The following is a 21,221-nucleotide window of genomic DNA, read 5'->3' on the forward strand; positions in this document are numbered from 1 at the left end:
GACACGGGTTCAAGCCCTGGTCCCGGAAGATCCCACATGCTGTGGAGCAACTAAGCCCGTGCACCACAACTACTGAGCCTGCCCTCTAGAGCCCACAAGCCACAACTACTGAGCCCGTGCGCCTAGAGCCTGTGCTCTGCAACAGAGAAGCCACCACAATCAGAAGCCCGTGTACCGCAACTAAGAGTAGCCCCCGCTCACCACAATCAGAGAAAAGCCCATACGCCACAACGAAGACCCAACGCAGCCAAAAACAATAAATAAATTAAAATAAAATTTTAAGTAAATAAATAAATAAATTTACAGGCTGAGCTTTGCCCCCAATCCACCTGAAAATGCATAGCTGATGGGCACTTAAAGAAGTAGAAACAGCTGATATGCCAAAACTCAAGGACTGAAAAATTAATTATGGCACTCTCAAAGAAATACTAATAAGCAGCCACTGAGAATTTTATAGAAGCATGTTTATCAAAAGATGATCAAGATATGGTACGTGGGGCTTCCCTGGTGGCGGAGTGGTTGAGAGTCTGCCTGCCGATGCAGGGGACACGGGTTCGTGCCCTGGTCTGGGAGGATCCCACATGCCACGGAGCGGCTGGGCCCGTGAGCCATGGCCGCCGAGCCTGCGCGTCCGGACCCTGTGCTCCACGGCAGGAGAGGCCACAACAGCGAGAGGCCCGCGTATCGCAAAAAAAAAAAAAAGAAACAAACCAACAACAACAACAAAAAAGATACAGTATGTGAAAAAGGTTACAAAACAGAAGGATATTCACAGATACAGGCTAATAGGATTTACTAAATTTCCGACAATTGAAAAAATCTTTAAGCACTTTCAATATCGATTTAAATTTAAAAAGAGGCGTGCAGTAAAGGTTTATGGCAGCTAAGTTGAATCCCAAAGGGCCCACAAGATGAGAACTGAAGTGGCCACACTGGCTGTCGGGGCCCAGGTGGTGGCAAGGCCCGGAGCCTGCACAGTTCACTGCCCCCCACTCTCCTGGGGCCCAATCTATCCCTCAGACCACTCTGGGGGCCGTCCTGGGCTGCAGAATGCAGGCTGCAGGCTGCCCAAGAGAAACACTCTCTCTCCACCGCACAGCTGTCGGCAGCCCTGATGCCCACTCCTCCAGCCCCAGCCAAGAGGACACATGGGGCAAAGGCCACTGCACTGAGAGTGAAGGCGGTGCAATGGAACCAGGCCTGGCCTGCCCGGGAGCTCGCAGGCAGAGGATGGGAAGGGCTCCGTTTCCCCATCTGTGACATGATAGCTGGATGAGCTCAGCTGTTCTCCACCCTGCCTGCACACCAGACAGGGATGGAGGAGGGGTCCCAGTGCCGGTCCCCTCCCTCTCAGCTGGGGGATCTTAGACGAGTCACTTCACTTGTGTGAACTGTGGTTTCCTCACCTCATGGTGGATCACAACGTTCCCCCAGAACAGGTTTAATGAGAAGGACTTTCGAGGCACTGGAGATCACAACATACAAGACGAAGACTGTCTTCCATGTAGAAAGGCCCCAGCCGTGCTCCCACTCTCCCCCTCCACGAAGGGAAGCACCTGGCCCGGTCACACGTCGAGTCGGCTTCCCACGACACCACATCCCTTATACCAGTTCTCTCTTGATTCACTCTTCCACATTCCTGCGCCTAGTCCCGAGCAACAGGATCAGGAAAAACAGGGCGGCCACAGGTCTCTGTGCTGCTGCCTCAGCACGAGTCACGGAGCCACAGTCCAGCCCCTCTATCCAGGGCCACGACATTCCGGCCTGGAGCGGGAGTGAGGTAACTCAGCAAGTGGGGGCAGGGGCCGCTCTGAGCATCACCGCGAGAGCTCAGCAATATCTGCCGAATCAAGCTGACGTCATGGGTCTGCGAGCACGCCCTGGTGCAAAGCCACCATCCTGGGGACCCAACCGGCAGATGCGAGAAGGCCTGGCATTTGTCAGCCTAAAGGGCTTGGGCGCTGGGACAAGGCTGGGCCGGGCCTCAGCTGGGGTGGGACCTTTCTCCATATGGAGTTGGAGAACCGGTTTTCCATCCCCGAGGAAGGAAGGTTCGTGGCCTAGTTCCTTCTCCAGTACGTGACACGCACCCAGGGTGTCCCTGAATGGTGACAGCTCTGGCTGGGTGCAGACCTCAATCCTAAGCCAAGGGGAGGTGACGGCTGTGGGAGCTGAGGGTTTGGGGCTTGCTTGTTCAGGCACTTAAGACACGCTCCCCCGCTCCATGCCCAACAGAGTGTGCAACACCGGCCCTCTCCTCCCACCTGGTAGGGTGGCCACGACTGTTGGCCACAAACCCTACCCTAGACATACCTCCACGGCATACACTAGCCAACTTGCCATTAGGAGGAAGTGACTGAGGGCTTACAAAAAACAACAGCAACTGACATAAATGCCCCTTTTTGTGGCCAGGTTTCCAGGGCTGCCATATCACATCTTACCTAGGCGGCAAGGAGGGGGCTGTGTTAGAGATGAGTCATGGGCGCCCGTGCAATTAACCAAGAGGGAAGGTTGGCTGGGAGAGGGCAGATCCAGCCCAGAGGAGAAGCAGGGGTCCTTCTGGAGGTGGGAACTCGTCTTTCCTTCCCACAGAGCCTGGCCTACACTAGTCGACCTTCGGGGGACTGACTCCCACTCAATGGGGATTTGGTTGTAGGGGAATACAGTAGGATTTATCCTGAAGAGAGTAATAAAAAAATGTTTAAAGGTATTCTGATCTATAGATTCCATGCAATATCAATCAAAACTCTAGCAAACTTTTAATTTGTTTTTATTTTATTCTTTTTTGTATTAGTTTATTTTAAATAAGTAGGCAACAATACAAACACGTACACCTGAATGATGCCTACGTTCTGAAATTTTAAGAGGAACTGACATGAGACAGTCCATCCCTTCCACACTCCTTGAAATACCCATGCACAGGGCCACTAAGGAATGGGTTAGGATGAAGGGAGGGGCACCGTCTCCAGAAAGCCACCCCCCCCCTTCCTCTCCTGGTTTCCACAACACATCATTGTCCTCCTCTGTCACTCTTTACTCTCAGTCACCCTCAGCAAGCTTTAAAAATAGATATTAACAAGCTGATTCTAAAACCTATAAGGAAAGCCAAAGGAACTAAAACAGCCACGATTCTAAATAGGTCTCCTTGGACAGATGGGTAGGAGCATGGGCAGAGAGGAAGGTGGGTGATTCTCCAGCATGGCTGGTGAGGGGTGAGGTCCTGGGGTGCCTGCCTCCAATCCTGCTGGATTTTCCCATTTCCTCAGCCACAACCCCTGGCCCCGCACTGTATCTGGTTAGACAACTGAATCTGCAAAATGACTCAAGGCTCCAGTCAGTAATCAAAAACCTAAGGACAAACCAGAAGAAAACCAAAGGGTCTCTGAGCAGTTACCACAGACCCACCCCCAAGCACCCAAGTCTGCAGTCACTTGGCAAAACAGCAATGACCTGGCCTTCGTCTCTGTCACCAGAGAGGGCTGCGTGCTGTGCTGGGGGGGCCAAGGTCCAACAAGACACCCCAGAGCCCAGTGCTAGGGTGACAAGGGTCCCTGCACCACCACTGAGCATCACCAGCCTCTCAGCACAGAGCTGTCGCCTTCTGTGATAACAAGGGGGATGGCAAGGACCCTGCAGGGCTGCTGTGAGGAAGGCGTGAACACACTTTGTAAAGTGTTAAGTCACACGTGCACAGACACACACGCTCCCCTGTGGACTTGAAAAAGCCCCATCTCGTCTGAGATCAGCTCCTGAATAAGAAGGCAGGGATGAGGGGCCTGCACCTGGGGAGGGTTCCACTCACACTGGTGAAGGAAACAGCAGAAGGAAGCAGAAGGAAGCAGGCGTCAGGAAGGCCTGCTTCCGAGTGCTGGTCCAGCTTCCTCTGGGGAGCAGCCCTCCCCACCTGCTGCACCCCCTCAAAGCACAGCCCACTGAGATAAGCTTTCTCGGGGCATCAAGATCTACTCCCCCAAGTGAGCAGGCGCCCAGGCTGCTGGTTCAGACAGAGCTTCACACACCAGGGAGAGTCTGGACCTGATTCTGCAGGTGCTGTAGAACCATGTCACCCAAAGTGTTTTCAGAGAAGAGTGAGGGGACATGAGGGTCTGGAACAAAAGGCTGGTGGCTAAGAGTCAGATAGCCAGTGGGGGAAAGGGTGCAGAGAAGGTTCCAACTGTAAGATTGTCCTGTCTGAACAAGGCAGCCATGGGGTGGAGAGGAAGCAACGGGGTAGAGACTGAACGCAGAGCTGGGAGGATGTGGAAGCCAACAGCTACTGGAGGAGAGCGCAGGGCAGAGAGCTGCGTGTGAGGCATTACCTGTGCTTCTCGCCTTCCTCCTCCCCTTCTCTGAGCTGCTTGGTCTTTGGCTCCCCATCTTCCTTGTCCTGCAAAGGAAGGGAGAAAACGAGCTGCTCAAATTAACACTCCTTCCAGGAGCTAGACAGCCTGGCCAGGACCAGCTTGGCATTCCAGCCTCCAAGCCGGGCACATGCCTGCTGCAACCGACGGGGCACAATGCTGGAGCCACAATTCCCACCCCTCAACTCCCTCAGCAGAATTTAAAACCCATGACCCTGGGCTTCCCCAGTGGCGCAGTGGTTGAGAATCTGCCTGCCAATGCAGGGGACACGGGTTCAAGCCCTGGTCCGGGAAGATTCCACATGCTGCGGAGCAACTAAGCCTGTGCACCGCAACTACTGAGCCCACGAACCACAACTGCTGAAGCCCACGCGCCACAACTACTGAGCCCACGCGCCTAGAGCCCGTGCTCTGCAACAAGAGAAGCCACCGCAATGTGAAGCCCGCGCACCGCAACGAAGAGTAGCACCCACTTGCTGCAACTAGAGAAAGCCCAGGCACAGCAACAAGGACCCAATGCAGCCAAAAATAAATAAATAAATAAACAAAACAAAACAAAACCATGATCCCAGCCCAGGCCCAGACAAGGGTGGCCCTCAGAGAACACTAGCAGGAAGAGCTGGAAGGTCTTAGGTGGTGAGAGATGATGCTGGTCAGTGCCGCCGAGGGCCCACGCTGGCAGGCCACCAGCCACCCTCATGCGTCGGGAGAGTCACCAGCAAGCAGAGCAGCACAAAAGCTCAGGTCTCCTGACCGCCACCCCCTGCCTTCCAGGCCAGAGGCCTCTCCAGAAACACCTATTTGGTTCCCTTTAGGAGCAGCATAACTCGAATTAGGACCAGGCTTGTAACAGGTTCACTCCTGCAATGCATTCAGGGGGACGGAGGGAAGGGGAATTAGTTTGAAGTTTCCATGGGAAAAATTTCTAAATGTGGTTATCTTCCTCTTCCCCCTTCCCCACCTCTTTGTAAGTCTAGAGAAGCCATGTTCCTCTCAACCCTGACAGAGTATGCTTGCTCTCAGGTGCGCTGAGGGCCCAGCAGAAGGACACCCCCATGCTGCTTCCACCTGCAGCAGGAAACACCTTCCTGGGCTTTCTTCCTTACCATGTGACCACTGCAGTTGGATGAGACCTGCCTGCAGACAAACGAACATGGAGGGCGTGCACTGGGTGTGCTCTCGCATGCGCCCACGCCCCCAGTGTCTGTCTTGAGAAAATCTGGGACAGAGCCCTGCCCGGGGTCTCCCTGTGTGCCAGGGCTGGCCCTCCAGAGGGGATCAATGTGCCCCTGATAACTGGCCATGACCTGCCTTTGACTTGCTGGAGCATGTTCCGAGGAGACACTTGGAAGCCCCTGCCATGGGGGACCTGCTGCAATGGAGAAAAGAACATATAAATTGTAAGTAAAATAGCTCCTTGTACCACCTCTCCTAGAGATTTGTTTATGTCACTGACAACGGCCTCCCTGAGAGTGGCATTTGCATTATGAGTCACTTCCTGCCAGTGTTCATCGTGGAGACCCTGGAAACCACCAGACTGCGCCATGCGTTGGCCACACACCTATGGGCAAGGAGACCACCCAAACCAGGCTCGGAGTCCTGGACGAGAGAAAGGTTTCTGTGATGTGAATAGAGCAAGGTGCTCCCCTGGCTTTCTCAACCCAGGGCAGCTCAGTCTCCTGGGGATGAGGCAGCAGGAACCACAACAGCTACATGAGTGAGGTCAACATGGGTCTGTGAGGTGGGTAGGGGGCTTCCTACCTTCCTACTAAGGGGTGGGCAGAATTTGGGTGTTACAGGATGGGGAGACAGGAACAGGAAGGGCACTCCCAGAGGGGAGCAACCTTGAGCAAAGGCGGGGTGTGGTCTGAAGAACACACAGGTGGTTGGAGCAGCAGGCAGGGCGCAGGTGAATTCAGGTAAGGCTGTCAAGGGGTGGGACCGATCACAGAGGGCTCTGGCCAGTGTTCCAGGGCAATGGGAGCAGAGCTGCTGGAGGAAGGACCAGAGGCCTTTCCCAAGAGCCTGCTGACGGGCTGGGCAGGGAGGCCCTGGGGCAGAAGCATTTGTTTGGTGATGGCCAAAGAGGTAAGGGGAGCAGGCGTACAAACTCTCAACTGAGAAACATGTTAAGGCTCCCCACATGGCTCCCAGGCTGCATGCACCCCTCCCTGACAAATGCTAGTGATTACGGGAAGCCAGAAGCCAGGACATAGGAACTAAAAGCTCCTTCCTAATTGCCAGCCAGTGGACTCCCTGATGGCCAGAGGTCCTGCAGCAGGGGAAGAAGGTGGCAGACACCGCCCCTTGGTGAGAAAGGACAGAGGTGGAAGAGCAGCAAAGGCTCAGCTTTCCCCCGAAGTGGGCTGATGGGCAAGCCCACAGGAAGGCTTCTTTCCATGAGGGCCCTGTTAACCTGGGCCAGCTGGAGGCAGAGGTTGGGGACTGTGGAAACAGCCTTTGGGAGCAACTCCTTTGCAAACAGCATGCACGTTCACAGCCCCTGAGCAAGGGCAAACTCAGCGGCGCAGCTGCCACCACCCTCCTGGGGTCCCGGAGACACTCAAGTGTCTCGGCAAAGGCCAAGTTATTCATTAATGAGAAAACACCCAATGATCTAAATGACATTTTAAAAACATGCCCCGCAGTCTGGTGGGCCGTGCAGACTGCTGAGGTTAAGGAAGACCCCAGCCTGGGAGGCTGTGCAAGAGCAGGGGCTCAAGAATGGTACCCATATGTGCGTGGAGCTGGAGCCGGTGAACAAATGAACAGGCCACATAAGTGCAGGGACGAGGTGCACTCCAGTCAGCCCACTCAAAGGCAACTCAGGTAGCACGGTGAGCATCTCTGAGCAGGGAAATGGCTTTGGGGCAACACTGGCCTAGGTCACAAGGCAGGACTTGCACTGCTTGGGACAGTGGTAGGAGGCACTGACCAGTTTCACGGCCCACCCAGCCTGAGAGACTCGAAGGCCCTCAGAACTGGAGGGCTCACAGGACCACCGCCTTCCGAGTCCTCAAATCAACCCATGGGGGAAGCTGGCAAATGACCGCCACGGAAAGGAAAGACTGTCCCAAGGTCACAGAATCTGTCAGTGGTAGCTGGGGTTCTGGATCAAGGTCCTCCTGAACTCTTGCATTTTTGCCAAGGAGACGGGAGAGAGGCACTTAGTTTCTAAAACCAGCTCTGAACACAGTCACCTCTCCCATGCTCCCCTCACAGTTCAGATTTGGCCACGTGCATTCAGACCAGTCACAGCCAGCCTGGGCCTAGGTCTAAGCCCTGGAGGACACCCATGGGAGTGCAGGCAGGGCCGGAGGTACACAGCATCCCAGGGAATCTAGAGACATTTCACCCACCCCCAGACCCTTAAATGTAACTCGCTGCCTAGCCCCGCCTACACACACCCTTCCCCAATCTCCCGCCTTTCTCCCTCCTTCCAACCCCATGTTCTGTCCCACCCTGATAGGCCCCCACCACAGCCAAGCCCACAGCTATTCCCCCCACCCCTGCCTGCCGCCAGCTACCCGCTACACTCTGGAGAACACAGCAGCCTGCTGCACCCTCCTCCTCTTTCTAATCTATCTCCCCTACATCTCTCTCCACCTTATCCATCCACATGGACGGAGGGTGTCCTCTGCTCAAAGCTCTCATTGGTCCCCATACCCTCAGGAACAGCATTCTCCTCAACGTGCAGCCTCCCAAGGCCTCAGCACTCTCCCTGTAGCCCATCCATACTGGCCTTGTCCAGAATACCCTGACACCGGACCCTCTGTCCCAAATCCTGATCTGTCCGTTCTGACTACCCCGAACAAAGCCCACCCTCTGGCAAGTTCTGGACTCCAGCTCAAAGGCTACCTCCTCAAGGCAGCCTTCTGAGGTTCCCAGGCAACAGGCTCTGTCACTCCTCTGGGCCCAAGACACAAGCCTGTTGTCATTCCTACTCATCGTCAGGCCTCTGTGTCCCTTCCAAGTCCCTCTCCGTGCGGGGACGTCTCCTAGAGCTCTTGTAGGCGTAGCCACGAGCCTGGACTACATCACCTTCATTAACTCTGTGCTAACTTAACTACCACTCTCTCCACCAACTCCAGAAGAGCCAAATTCTTAGAACACTGGTGGCTGGAGGGCAGGAAAGCCAAGGCCTAGACTGGGGTCCTCCCCACAGCCCGCCTGCCTGTTACTGGAGGTACCCCACATTTCTGACCCCGGCCCAGGTTTCCACACCTAGGCCCTGCCCCTGCTCTCACCTCCCTCAGAGCCCACAGGAGGAAGTGGCCTCTGAGGCAGGACTTCAGGGCCTCTCAAAAACAGCCCTGCCCCAAACAGAGCCTGACTGACCTGTTTCATAAAATTAGCATTGTGCAAGATTGGTGTTATTTCTTCTTTAAATATATGACAAGACTTCATCTTGGCCTGAAGTTTTCTTTGTGAGGTTTTAGGTATGGGGCTCATTAGATTTTCTATTTCCTCCTGAGTCAGTCTTATTATATCGTGTCTTTCAAGGAATATCCATTCATACTGAATTTACTGGCATAAAGTCGCTTATAATATTCCCTTATTATCCTTTTTTAAAAATTTTATTTATTTATTTTTGGCTGCGTTGGATCTTCGTTGCTGTGCGCGGGCTTTCCCTAGCTGCAGTGAGCAGGGGCTACTATTCGTTGCAGTGCGCGGACTTCTCATTGTGGTGGCTTCTCTTGTTGCAGAGCACGGGCTCTAGGCACACAGGCTCAGTAGTTGTGGCACATGGGCTCAGCAGTTGTGGCTCGTGGGCTCTAGAGCACAGGCTCAGTAGTTGTGGCACACGGGCTTAGCTGCTCCGCGGCATGTGGGATCTTCCCGGACCAGGGCTCGAACCTGTGTCCCCTCCATTGGCAGGTGGATTCTTAACCACTGCACCACCAGGGAAGCCCCCCTTATTATCCTTTTAATGTCTGTAGGATCTGTGGTGATATCCACTGATATTGATAATTTGTGTTTTTTCTCTTTCCTTATTAGACCAGCTGAAGATTTATCAATTTTGGGACACGTCCAGACTTGGTGGTTTTTTTCGTTTTCGTTTTTTAAATTTTTTGGCCACGCCAGGCGGCATGCAGGATCTTAGTTCCCCGACCAGGGATCGAATCCATGCCCCCAGCACTGGAAGTACGGAGTCTTAACCACTGGAAGTCCCAAGACTTGGTGTTTTAACTCCGTGTTTGCTCCTCAGTCCCCTCTCAGAAGGAGCCCTCACTAGCTGAATGCACCTGCCTCTGGATGGTATACAAAATGGGGGGCGGGGAGATCAATCCATACTTGCTGCCTGAATGTAGGGCGACTACCAGAAGTAGCTCAATTAACCACCAGAAATGTAGAAAAGCAGGGGGAGACGGGAGGCTGCTGCATCTCCTCCTGCTGACCTCCCCACCCAGGCAAAGACAAGGGTCCCTCTTCTCTTGTACCCCTGGACCCCTTTGTGTGCTGGGTCTGCCTTAGACACAAGGATAAAGGAAACAAGAACCCTGCCCACAAGGAGCTCAAGGAGCAGGTTTAGACAATGGTAACTGCCGCCAAGAGTGAGGAGGAAAGCGTCATTCAATGTTCTGTATACTTGGAGAATCGGCAAGGAACAGGTGTTGTCAGGGAAGGAGGTTACCCTTCAACTCAACTCTAAATGTCAAATGGGGACTTGCCAAGTGGCTAAAGAAGGCAGAACATTCCTGGGAATGGTACTTGCCTGGCAGACATGAGAGCAGAGCAAGGGCACTGATAAGACCTGTAGGGCAGACCCAGGTAGCTGGCCCACCCAAGACTGCGGGGGTCAGGAGTAGAGGGGGGCTGACAGGGTCTTCCTCCAGTGCTCTGGATGGGCGGAGGCTGATGCTTGGAAAGGCACTTTGGCAGCCTGGAGAGTGAGTGGTGGGAAGGGACGGAGACTAGAAACCAGGTGAGATGCTCCACTCCCAGCCTGGACCTGTCCCTACCTGTTCTTTGTGCGTATGCGCTGGGGAGGGTGGTTAAGAGTAACTGAGGGCCGGGTGGGTGCCATCAGGGGCAGATGTGCTGAGGCAGGGGCGCTTGCTTTGAGGGGACAAGGAACAAGCCCCTCCCTCATCCGAAGAGGAGCTGCTGCCTGGGGCTCTCCCTTCCAGAAGAAAAAGAGGCAGGAAAGGGTTAACAGAGAGACACTTCAACTTCTGGTCTAGGTTCCTCCCACCATGAGACCATTACTGAAGCAGCTGGAGAGCCAACAGAAGCTCACAGGTACAGAAACACTTTCCAGTGCCCAGGCAAACATGCCTCATTAGCTCTGAGTATGCCTGGGGTACTGTCCATGGAAACAGCCCTTCTGTTCAACAATCAAGAGAACAGGCTCCAAACCCTAGTTCCCTAAGAAGAGGTGGAACTGGCCCCGGTTTGAGCCTTTCCAGTTCCAACTTGGCCCAGGGTGGGGAAAAGTCAAAGAGACAGGGGCACAGATGCCAGGAAGTGGGGAGCAGGAAGGCACTAACAATGCTGAGGGCAAACCTGGCAGGTTTCACAGTATCACCCTGCTGCCCATCCTCAGAGCCAGGGCAGCCCCATGTGGGGCAAAGGGACTTCCTGTCGGGTGCAGCTGCAGCCGGAGCTGTGCTCCAAGGGCACTTAGCGGGCAGGGCAGTCACCCAGAGTCTGACTCACCCTGAAGATGCAATGATAAGCCCTGGGCCGAACACCACCACGCCTGGGCACAGAAACTGCATGGCTCTCTACTGCCCAGAGACCAGGGAAAGGGGTGGGGAGGGGAGGTTCCAACAGGCAGCTTGGGCGGCAGGGCCCCTGACTCTGGGCCCTGGCACTCAGTTTGCTGCTAGGATGGCCTGGCCGGTGTGCCCACTGCTCAGTAGGCGGAGAGACCCTTGAAGGCAGATGCTTGTCTTAGCCACCTGTACCCGTGGGCCTGACACCGCCTACAGCAGGCACAGCACAGCGGTTGAGCTCATGGGCTCTGGGTGGGAATGTGTCTGGCAAGCCCGGCTCAATTTCACCTTGCTGTGTGACCTTGGGCAAGCCATTCAATCTGTCTGGCCTGGGTTTCCCCATGTATGAAATCCAGGACTATCATACCAACATCATGGCATTATTACAAGAAAGAAATGACCAGGGAGGAAGGAGGAAGGTCTGCGGCTTGGGTAACAGGACAGCAGACCCTGAGGGGCAGGGAGAATCGGGCCAGGGCAAGAAGGGAAGGGCCACAGGGAAACCACGAGGCCACAGGCCCAGACTGCTGGCACCTGCAGAGGTCACGGTAAGTTTTCACTTTGTTTTCACCAGGCTTTCTCTGCAATCCCGAGATGGGCAGTATGATAACATCTGCTCCACGAAGACGACGTCAGAAGACATGTCAGACAATCTGTACAGGGGGAACAGGTCTTCTGATTCCCCGTTCAGTGCTTCACCAAGGATCAGAGAGTTCAGAAGGGGAGGGTGGGCCCAGAGCTGAGAGCCACTGCTCTCCTGTGGGTGTGGACATTCCCTAAAGGCTTGTGAGCTGAGAGAACAAAGCAAAGCTCGCAGGGAGTTGAGGGCTGGGAGGACAGAAAGGGAACGGGAGATAAGGACTGCAGATAAGAGCCGGAACTAGGTCAGTGGCGATGGGATAGAACAAGGGGGTGCCTGAATGCTGCGAGGGGACAGGAAGAAGTCAGGGACGACTGAGGTCCTGACCCTGACTCACTGGGAGAATGAAGGCGCCTTTAACAAAAAAGGTGGCAGTGCTTATTAGGCGACAAAGAGAAAGGGTGCGGCAGCTTTCAGGATGACCAGGGTTGAGGCCTAATGCCTGGAGTCTGGCGACGGCGGTGCAGACAATGGCTGAGGTTCCAGCGCCTGTCAAGGCGTCCTCAGCAGCAGAAAATGGGCCCACTCGTCAGCAGAGGCAGGGCCAGCCCCACCACTGATACCCCATCCCGAGGCCCAGGCAACGGCATGCATGGCCTTGCCCCAGACGACTGCTGACTTCCTGCGTGCGGCAGACCAGTGTGGGGAGGTGGCCCCAAAGCCAAGCCGGGTCCTATTCTTGCCACAAGTGCAACTGGGGAACCAGTCGTGCTCAAAGGGGGTGGCAGATAACCCCTCCAGCAGACTATTAGTCAACAAATATTGACTGGCTCCCTCCTGCTAGGTACTCCACACTGGCCGAGGAGGAAAAAAGAACAGGTAGGCACCTAGTGTTCACAGACTAGGGTGGGGACTCAGCCTGGGTCCATGCACAGGATTCCAGAGGTCCATGATCAGACACACACACAGGCCAGGTGTGCAAAGGCTCATTTTTCTGGAGTAAGAATCCACAGCTCTTCAGATTCTCAAGGGGGTGATGACCCAGAGGAGGAAAGGGAAGGTGACAACAGCATGGTGGGGAAGGAGGTTCTTTGGGTGGCACTTGAGGTATCTGGGGAGGCTCTCCAAAGGAAGTACAGTACCACCTGTCTTGCATTTTATTATTTTTATCTTTTTAAATTAATTATTTTTGGCTGCGTTGGGTCTTCGTTGCTGCACGCAGTCTTTCTCTAGCTGCGGCAAGCGGGGGCTACTCTTCATTGCGGTGCGGGGGCTTCTCATTGCGGTGGCTTCTCTTGTTGCGGAGCATGGGCTCTAGGTGCGCAGGCTTCAGTAGCTGTGGCACATGGGCTTCAGCAGTTGTGGCTCACGGGCTCTAGAGCACAGGCTCAGTAGTTGTGGCGCATGGGCTTAGTTGCTCCGCGGCATGCGGGATCTTCCCGGACCAGGGCCTGAACCCGTGTCCCCTGTATTGGCAGGTGGATTCTTAACCACTGTGCCACCAGGGAAGCCCTCTGTCTTCATTTTAAAGGCTGAGTGGGAAGAGGGGCTGGGGGATGGGCAGCAGAGGGAACAACTATCACTGTGAGTGTGCACAGGGTTGCTAGGGCCCTTCCACTGCTCCCACATCCCCTGCAGGAAAGCCTTTGGAAGGTCACACTGAGGGCAAAGACCAGTCCCCTCCTTTCCTTCATACACAGTCAGCCTGGACCAGTTCCTTTGGGCAGCCAGGCAAGACTCCCAACTCCCGCCCAGACACCTGTAGGGGGCACTGTGGTTTGCAGGAAGCCAGGCAGCAGGACTGGACAGGCCGGACGGTAGGAAAATCACTCTCCACTGCTTACCAACGGTGAGACTGTGGGCACCTGCAGGACCTCTCCGAGGCTCTTGTTCCCTCCCCTGTTAAAGTGGGGCTGGTGCTATGTCACAGGGTGTTTGAGGATTAAACAAGCTAACTTGGGGTCCACCATCTGGTACAGGACCCCCCATGACACCCATTATGGGAAACAACCTGCTGGCATCCTGGGGTGTTCTGAGTCCTGCCATCCATCAGCAGTGAGCCTGACTCTTGCTGCATCCTCCTGGGGAACCAGATGTTCCCTCTCCTTCCCCCGCCACCACCTGCTTGCCTGACCCCTCAATATCCTTTCCTGATAGTGCTTCTTTATTTTCTGCCAAGTTTCCGTAAATGACAAAATTTAATTTTTAAAATTAAGACTCAAATTAAGAACGACCTGTCCGACTCCTTCAGGGGCCCCAGGCTGGAAGAGCAGATACCACATCTGTGAGGCTTCCCTACAGAAACCTTGTTCTGCACCCACCACAAAACTCCACGGCAGCTGAAAGATGGTTGGTGGGTTACAGGACTTTCCCCTGGCTGTGCGGGCTGAAAGTTACACCCCTTTTTAGCAGAGGGCATTCTTCCCAGGCAGGCCCTCTAATGATAACTGTCCCAGGCATTCGATTTTACCTGGATTTGCCTACAAGAGATTTTGTTTATCACCTGTCTTCCTGCCTAGATTCAAGCTTCAAGAGGCCTGTCCATCACTGTTCCCCAGCACCTGGCACATGACAGTAGGGCAACAATAGCCAATGAATGAATTGACAAGTCGGGGGGGAGGCAGGATGCACATGTTAATTCCCCCGCTTACAGATGAGGTTCTCCTCCCCAAGTTGGTTGTCTGAGCCTCCAAACAGCGCCCGTGCCTCAGGCATCACTAGGCTTGTGATGTCGGACCCTACACTCTTTCTGTCAGTTTGAGGAGACAGACAACTGGAAGCCCACTTCCCTGCCTCTACACACACAGTTCCTTTTACCAACACATCCGCTTGTTCACCACTAAGCTGTCTGTTCTATCCTCCCCTCTGACAATTACCCGCGCCTCTGCTTCTTTCCCAGAGAATGAGGGCAAAAATCTCAACCGCGCCCACTCCCTAAGAAAGCGGTAAGAATCAAATCTGACTAGGTTCCATAAAATTAGAAGACTTCCCAATAAAAGGTGAGCTCTGGGGAGGGCTGGACCCAATTGTTATTCAACTCTGTTCTACTGTATTTCCTACAACAGCAGTTGTAACAGTATGCCAGGCAATTGATTATTCAATTAATTGAAATAACATTTAAATTAATCAGCATAAAAATTTAATAAGGTCAATACTGCTTTCTCCTTTCACAGATAAAACTGGAGGCCCAATGCTGTTACTATTAAGTAACCCACCCAGAGTCACACTGCTTGGGGTTGCCAGCGCCCAAAGGGTAGTGTGGGCTCCATGCCTAAGTGGCTCCCCCACAAAGCCCAGCCCTCTGCTCTGATCCTACTCCCACCCACCTCAAATACACAGGTGGTCCCACTGGCATCCAATGGCACTCAGCATCACATTACAGGGCTGATATCTCTTCCCGGTGACATTTCAGAGAGACATGACCAAACCATCAGGAGCCCCACATACAGACATTTCTGGGCCAGGAACTCCAATCCCAGGAAAGCACCAAAGGAGACAGAAGAGCAATGTATGTAGAGGCATTCACAGCTGTGTTTCTCATAACGGGCAGAAGTGGAGCCAGGAGGGAGATGTGACCTGCCGGACACAGTGAGGCAGGCCAGCTGCTCGCTGAAGTAGCAACCTGATGGGCATCACCGTGAGATAGAATAGGACTATGAGGGGTGTGGAGCCCACACACGTAACCATGAGGGAGACCACGGCAACACCTGACGCAGAATGGTCACAGACTTCACAGGCTCACACAGCAGGGCTGTGGGCAGTGCTTCTTCCGTTTCCTTTAATTCTGTTGTCAAAATGACTTAATAACAAAACGATTTAAAAACAAGAGTGACAGGAGGAACCCAGCTGCCTGGGGCTCACTGCTTGACTGTACTCACACCATAAACAGACTCTCCTGACCTTCACCTGGCTCAACAGGAAAGCAGGAAACCATGGGTGGCCCTCAGGCCCAACACAGTCCAGTCAATCTTTAATGACCTTTCTCAAGCTTAAAAAAAAAAAAAAAAAAAAGCAAAAACTAAAAACCCAGCATTGGTGGGGAAAGAAGAGGACAGACTGAGGCCTGCACACACCAGCGTCCCTGTGCGCCCAGGGACAGGCCCCGCAGTCACACTACAGGCCGAGAGGCCTCCAATCAGGCCAAACATCTCCTGCTGAATAATCAGCGTGAAAATTTCAGTTAAGAACTTAACTGATGGCAAACGATGAGGTTACCTCCCCTCCCCTCCCCCTGCCCCACCATTTCCCTTTAGTGGAAGGAGGGGGAAAACGTCTCCCCTGCCATAAAGCAGAACTCACAACCACCAGGACTTCCTCACCATGCTAGACTCACAGCTGAAACAAGAGCAAGCGAATCCCAATGGCAAATGATAAGGTCCCTGAAGCTCCCCTGCCCTGGTATGGGACAGCCTCACATGGCACTGCAGGGGAGCTGGCCTGGAGCCCCCTCCCTATCGCATCACAGGGGACAGCCAGAGTCACCAGGCACGGGGAATGGGGGGCCCAGACGATCAGTTGTGGGGAATGGAAGAGCCACCCGGAAGCTCAGGTCCTGAGCACACGCCGCTGGTGTCTGACCCTCTTCAGATCCTCCGGGCTGAAGAGCACACAGGCCTCCCCCTTGCACCTGAACTCTGGCTGGTGGGCGGGATTCTGAGGCGGAGTCCCGAAGGGAGGTCCCAGGGAGCCTATCTCCTGTGTGTTCACCATCCCTGGATCCAGTGGAAGCAGCAAGCAAGGGTCTGAAAACCCCAGTGAATGGCCCCTGAAATGACACCCTTCCACACGCCCCACACACACCTAAGCGCATGTGCCTGTTCACTCCGATGCTGGGTGTCCCCAAGTGGTTCCCCAACAGCCACCAACAGGACGACATCAGGGCTCCTGTTACCAACATCACACGGCTGGCTTATTAAAAGCCTGTGATCGACTAACATGAGCAGCTCTTCTCCACGTGGACAGGTGTCAAAGCAACCCCAGTCCATGCCTGAACAACAGATTTTGGAAACTTAACTGTCTTAGTAGACTTCACACACAGTGAAGTTGATCTTGCTGACATGGCTGCTGCCTGCAGACGCTTAAATAAGCCCCGGAACTCCTCCCAAAGGGTAGGTCTGCTTTTCCTTCAGAAAAATCTCAAACCAACCAACTCCAAGTCCATGTGCCTGCCACATTGCTTCATTTCTTCATTCGAATGTTTACAGAGTGCCTCTGGGTCTTGTCATCTGGCAGACAAAAAGGTGACTAAGATGTGATTGCTGTCCTCAGGGACTTGAGGGGCAGGTGAATGGGGAAGCAGACAGGTGAACGGAGAGTCCCCACACAGCGAGGCCATGGATTCCTGGGTGCTAAGGGAATGCAGAGCGACTAACAGCTGAGGGGAAGACAAAACCTCAGCTCACCTGGAGGAACACTCAAGGCAGAGCGGGCATGGCAGGGAGCACCGGAGTTACTGGAAGGAGTGGGTGTACTGAGGCTGGGCCTTGTGTCCATGGAGAGGGCAGAGACCCCCAAGGTGCACCTGGAGGAGGGACCCAGCATAGGAAGGCCTGCCCCATGGGCTACAGACTTTATCCCATGAGCACTGAGAAGCCAGTGAAAGGACAGGCAAGGAGGTGGCAAAAATGTGCTGAGAGTGTTATTTATAAAGAACATTCAGAAAGGGCCAGAAAGTGCAGGGCTCACTGGTTGAGGCCACTGGAAAAACAAGCCACATATGGGTTCAAAAAGCCACCTCCTTACCCCAAGGACGGCAGATGGCAGCTGCCTCTGAGTCTGTCTGGAGGGATAGACTCTTCCAGCTGCACGGTACCATGCTGTGCTTGCAAAGCTGCCCACACTTCACTCAGGCACACAGGGCCTCTCGTCCCCACAACTACCCTGGGATCAGGCGTTATCATCCCGCCCAAACGACAAGGTTCGTAACAACTAAGGAACTTACTCAACGGTTCACAGCTAATAAAAGACAGGTCAGCATTTAAACTGAAGTTTCTGATTGCATCATGCTTCCAAAACTCAAGCAGCCTCAAAGCTTGGGTGTGCTTTCTGCACAGTAGCCAGAGAAGTGTGACCATGTCCATTACCAAGTGAGAAAAGTAACAAAACCATAAACTGTTAGGGCTGCAAAGACCTCAGATATCATCCGGTACAACATGAACTAGATCCAGTGGCCCAGGGAGGGTGTTAGAAATCAAACTGACCACATCAGAATCTTCCACCGTAAGACCCAGGAATCTGAATGTTTCAAGAGCCTGCCCACTCCCAGGTCATGATTCTACCACATGGCCCGATTGAGGAGCTTCTGAGTCAGACCACATCCCTCCTCTCAAAGAGGCTGACCCACGGGAGGAAGCGACCTGTATGATGCCACCCCAAGCTGCCTGAGTGCCTACTGTGGTCACCAGGGTGGGTGGTCTCTGGATCAGAGCAGGCAGGATGAGAAGAAACACAGAAATCTCTCATACAACACAGACATCCTGAGCGCCACAAGAGACCCAAGTAAAGTACAGGACAAGAAGGGCAAGAGCTAGGGCTAAACTAGACCTCAGGTCTCTGGACTTCAATTTGACTGGTATGTTGTCTATTTTACCATGTTGCCTGGAGCCATGGAGGAAGGTGACTGGAACTTCAATTCCCAAGTCATTCTATGGGCTGCCCAATGCCCACGCCCCTCCCTTACTTGGGAAGGCTCCACGTGGAGCCTCGAGGGAAGAAGAGCCAGCTGCAGCCTATAAAGTGGCCCCCACTCACTGTCCCAGCTGTGGGGAGGCGCCAGCAGCACAGACTTCTCTCTGGCGGCATCGGTAGCGGAGCAAGCTGCAGTGTCTAGTACTTGAGAGCAAGCCATTTTCCTGTGAAATGCTGGGCTTCTTTCTGACTGCGAACCTCCAAGGTAGGCTCTCTCTTTTTTCAAAAATGAACAAACAAACCAGTCAGAGTAGATTTCTGTTGCTTGCAACTAAGTACCCTAGCTTCACGTGACCACTTACAGCAACAGCCTAACAATACTTATGGGCATCACTTTAAGCAGTCCAAGTTTCGTAAATTCCCTGACTCATCTGATCCACAGGGAGACCCTGGATGCAAGTGAGGCAAAGGTTCTGATGCCGAGCTTGCAAATGGAGAAGCTGGGCTCAGGATGTAAAGTGTTCTGTGGACTGGGTCCCAGCATTCCCCCAAGTCCAACACAAAGGCCAATGGGTGATGCAGGCAAGCCAATGTGCTCACCTGGCCTGGGGTTCCTCTCACCATCCTTCCATCCCAAGCTGGAGCTGAGCTTGAAATGTGCAGGGTCCCAACACTGGCACCCCAGTTCAAAAAGCAAATTCTTTACAAGTCAATTCCCAGGCAAGTCAGCGGTTTACAGAGCAACAAAGTGCGCTGAAGCTCCTAGGAGACTAGAAGCTATTTTAACCTCTGATCAGCTGCTTCTCAGAGTGCCACAGTCTGAGAAGTAAAGGTAAGACAGCTGTGTCCTCGCTGGTGTGATCTCCAAGTGATAAAAATCCTAATTAAACCAAATTTAAACTACAAGGCAGAATTGGCACATTTATTTGTTGCGGAAAATATCGCTTAAACAAGGTCTTTCGGTCTTCACCTACACATATTTCCTCTGGAAGCAAAGCCTTTTTTTCTTTTTAACCACGCGCTGGGCTGAAAGCTTGGGAAGGCAGAAGCACACAAGGAAGCTGTGCTGTGGGACTACGCTGAGTTCTTGAGCTTCTCAGAGCTGCACTCTCCAAAACTGCAGAGGGGCGTTAAGTGAGGGAGCGTATGTTATGTGTGCAGCTCTGTGCTATGGCCGCACCGAGAAGTCCTCGATCAGTAGGCGCCAACACGGTGATGACTGACGGTGGGGCCGGATGCTCTCACCTGCACCGTCCGTGTGAGGCCCCGAAATTCTACTGCCCAAGTGAGGCCTGCTCCCCCCACCCCATCCCTGAAAGGGGTCATATGACAGATCCCCACACGCATGCCTCTCCCCTCCCCTCACTTCATCTAGAGGAGGACTGATCCCTTGCCCTTGAGCTGACCTCACTTTAGAAGGGCAGATCCATCACGTGTGCAGAGGACATGAGTCCAGGTCAGGAAAGCTAGTCACAGTGGGAGGGTGAACTGAGGCAGGAGCTTCTCCTCAAAGTCAGACACCTCCACACGTGCCAGTTGTGCTCCAGCCCCTCGCCTTCTCCCAGGCCTCCAGACTGCCTTCCACTCAATCCCTCCTCAAGTGTTTTCTCAGCACCTCTGCTGGGTCAGGTATGCTGCCTGGGGCACAAAGCCAACCAATAAGACACAGCAGGGAAAGCAATTCACACTGGGCTCAGGACTCCCTCCTCCATGCAGCCCACACCCTGCTGCAAGCCCTCCCTCCAGGAGGCTCACAGCTCTCTCAGACACTCCTCCCGTCCCTCTGCAATGCACAGCAGTACGCAGTATTATAACTGGTGTGCGCGGGTCTGTCACTCCACTGGGCCCAGCCTCACTGATATCAGTCCCCAAGCTCTTCACAAGCCCAGCACACAGCCGGCGCTCCTCAGTTAAGAGTAAGGACAGCAGTTGCAAAGAAGGGCTTGGAAACTTACACCTCGCCCCAAAGAGCCCAGGCCTCAAGCCCCACTCTCTAAGGAGTCATGGACTCCTGGACCCAGGGCAGGAAAGTCCTGCTCTCACCAAAGGACTGCCTCTCCCAGCTATCAAACACACAGGTGCTTCTTCTTTAGGATTCAAACTGCCCTGCCAGAACTGGAGTGTGGCCCTGCCCTGAACACAGGGTGTGGGGGGAGAGGGAGTGCCATCCTTGAAAGGACAAATGTTTTCTGCTCCAGCCATTCACATTTTCTCTAGACAGAGCAGCTCTTGAGAGCCCTGAATCAAAACAGCCCTGGAGTGTGGATTTTACTGGCCACGGGGCCTCATTACCACAGCAACTGTTTTTCCTCTTGGAATTCTTTCAAGAGTACAAGCTGTTGCTTCCCTCAAAAACAAAACCAGGGAGAAGCCAGGGCACCGAGGAGTAAGGGAAGGCCCTGAAAGAAGGAGGGCCAGACGTGACCAAGCCACAGCAAGCTCTGCCTTGGGGTCTCCCAGATCTCTGCAATGGCTTAGCAACTAGAAATGGCGAGTCCCTCCCAGCTGTTTAGGGTTGTATGTGTTGGGGGGTGGAGAGGAGACAGTGTTGAGGGTGTGGGGTATGGTTCATGTGTGTGTTTTGGGGACTTATAGGATGTGTAGAGGTGTGGGATGGAGGTACTGAGGGTTGAGAATGCAGTGGGAGTGGGTGTAGTCTGGCGGGTTGCTGTGTGGGGTACGTGGGGAGGGGCTGGGGAAGTGTGAGGAGGTGTGGGATACGATGATGTAAGGGAGTGAGCGGGGGTTGGAGGGTGTGTGTGCGGGGTGCTTCCCTGGTGGCACCGTGGTTAAGAATCCGCCTGCCGATGCAGGGGACACGGGTTCGAGCCCTGGTCCTGGAAGATCCCACATGCCGCGGAGCAACTAAGCCCATGAGCCACAACTACTGAAGCCCGCAAGCCTAGAGCCCGTGCTCTGCAACAAGAGAAGCCA

At 53.9% G+C, this 21,221-nt stretch overlaps 1 protein-coding gene across 1 annotated transcript in view; it reads right to left on the reverse strand.

Moving 5' to 3' along the window:
• Window positions 1-21,221, reverse strand: part of CCDC12 (coiled-coil domain containing 12) — a 46,971-nt gene that overhangs the window by 9,981 nt on the left and 15,769 nt on the right. The window contains exon 2 of the mRNA XM_029242458.1: window positions 4,320-4,387. Coding sequence (XP_029098291.1) covers window positions 4,320-4,387 — 68 coding nt within the window. The remainder of the gene's footprint in view (window positions 1-4,319; window positions 4,388-21,221) is intronic.

The sequence above is a fragment of the Monodon monoceros genome, unplaced genomic scaffold, assembly GCF_005190385.1.
Source record: "Monodon monoceros isolate NGI ecotype Baffin Bay Population unplaced genomic scaffold, NGI_Narwhal_1 Super_Scaffold_3, whole genome shotgun sequence".
In the NCBI taxonomy this organism is placed as follows: Eukaryota; Metazoa; Chordata; class Mammalia; order Artiodactyla; family Monodontidae; genus Monodon; species Monodon monoceros.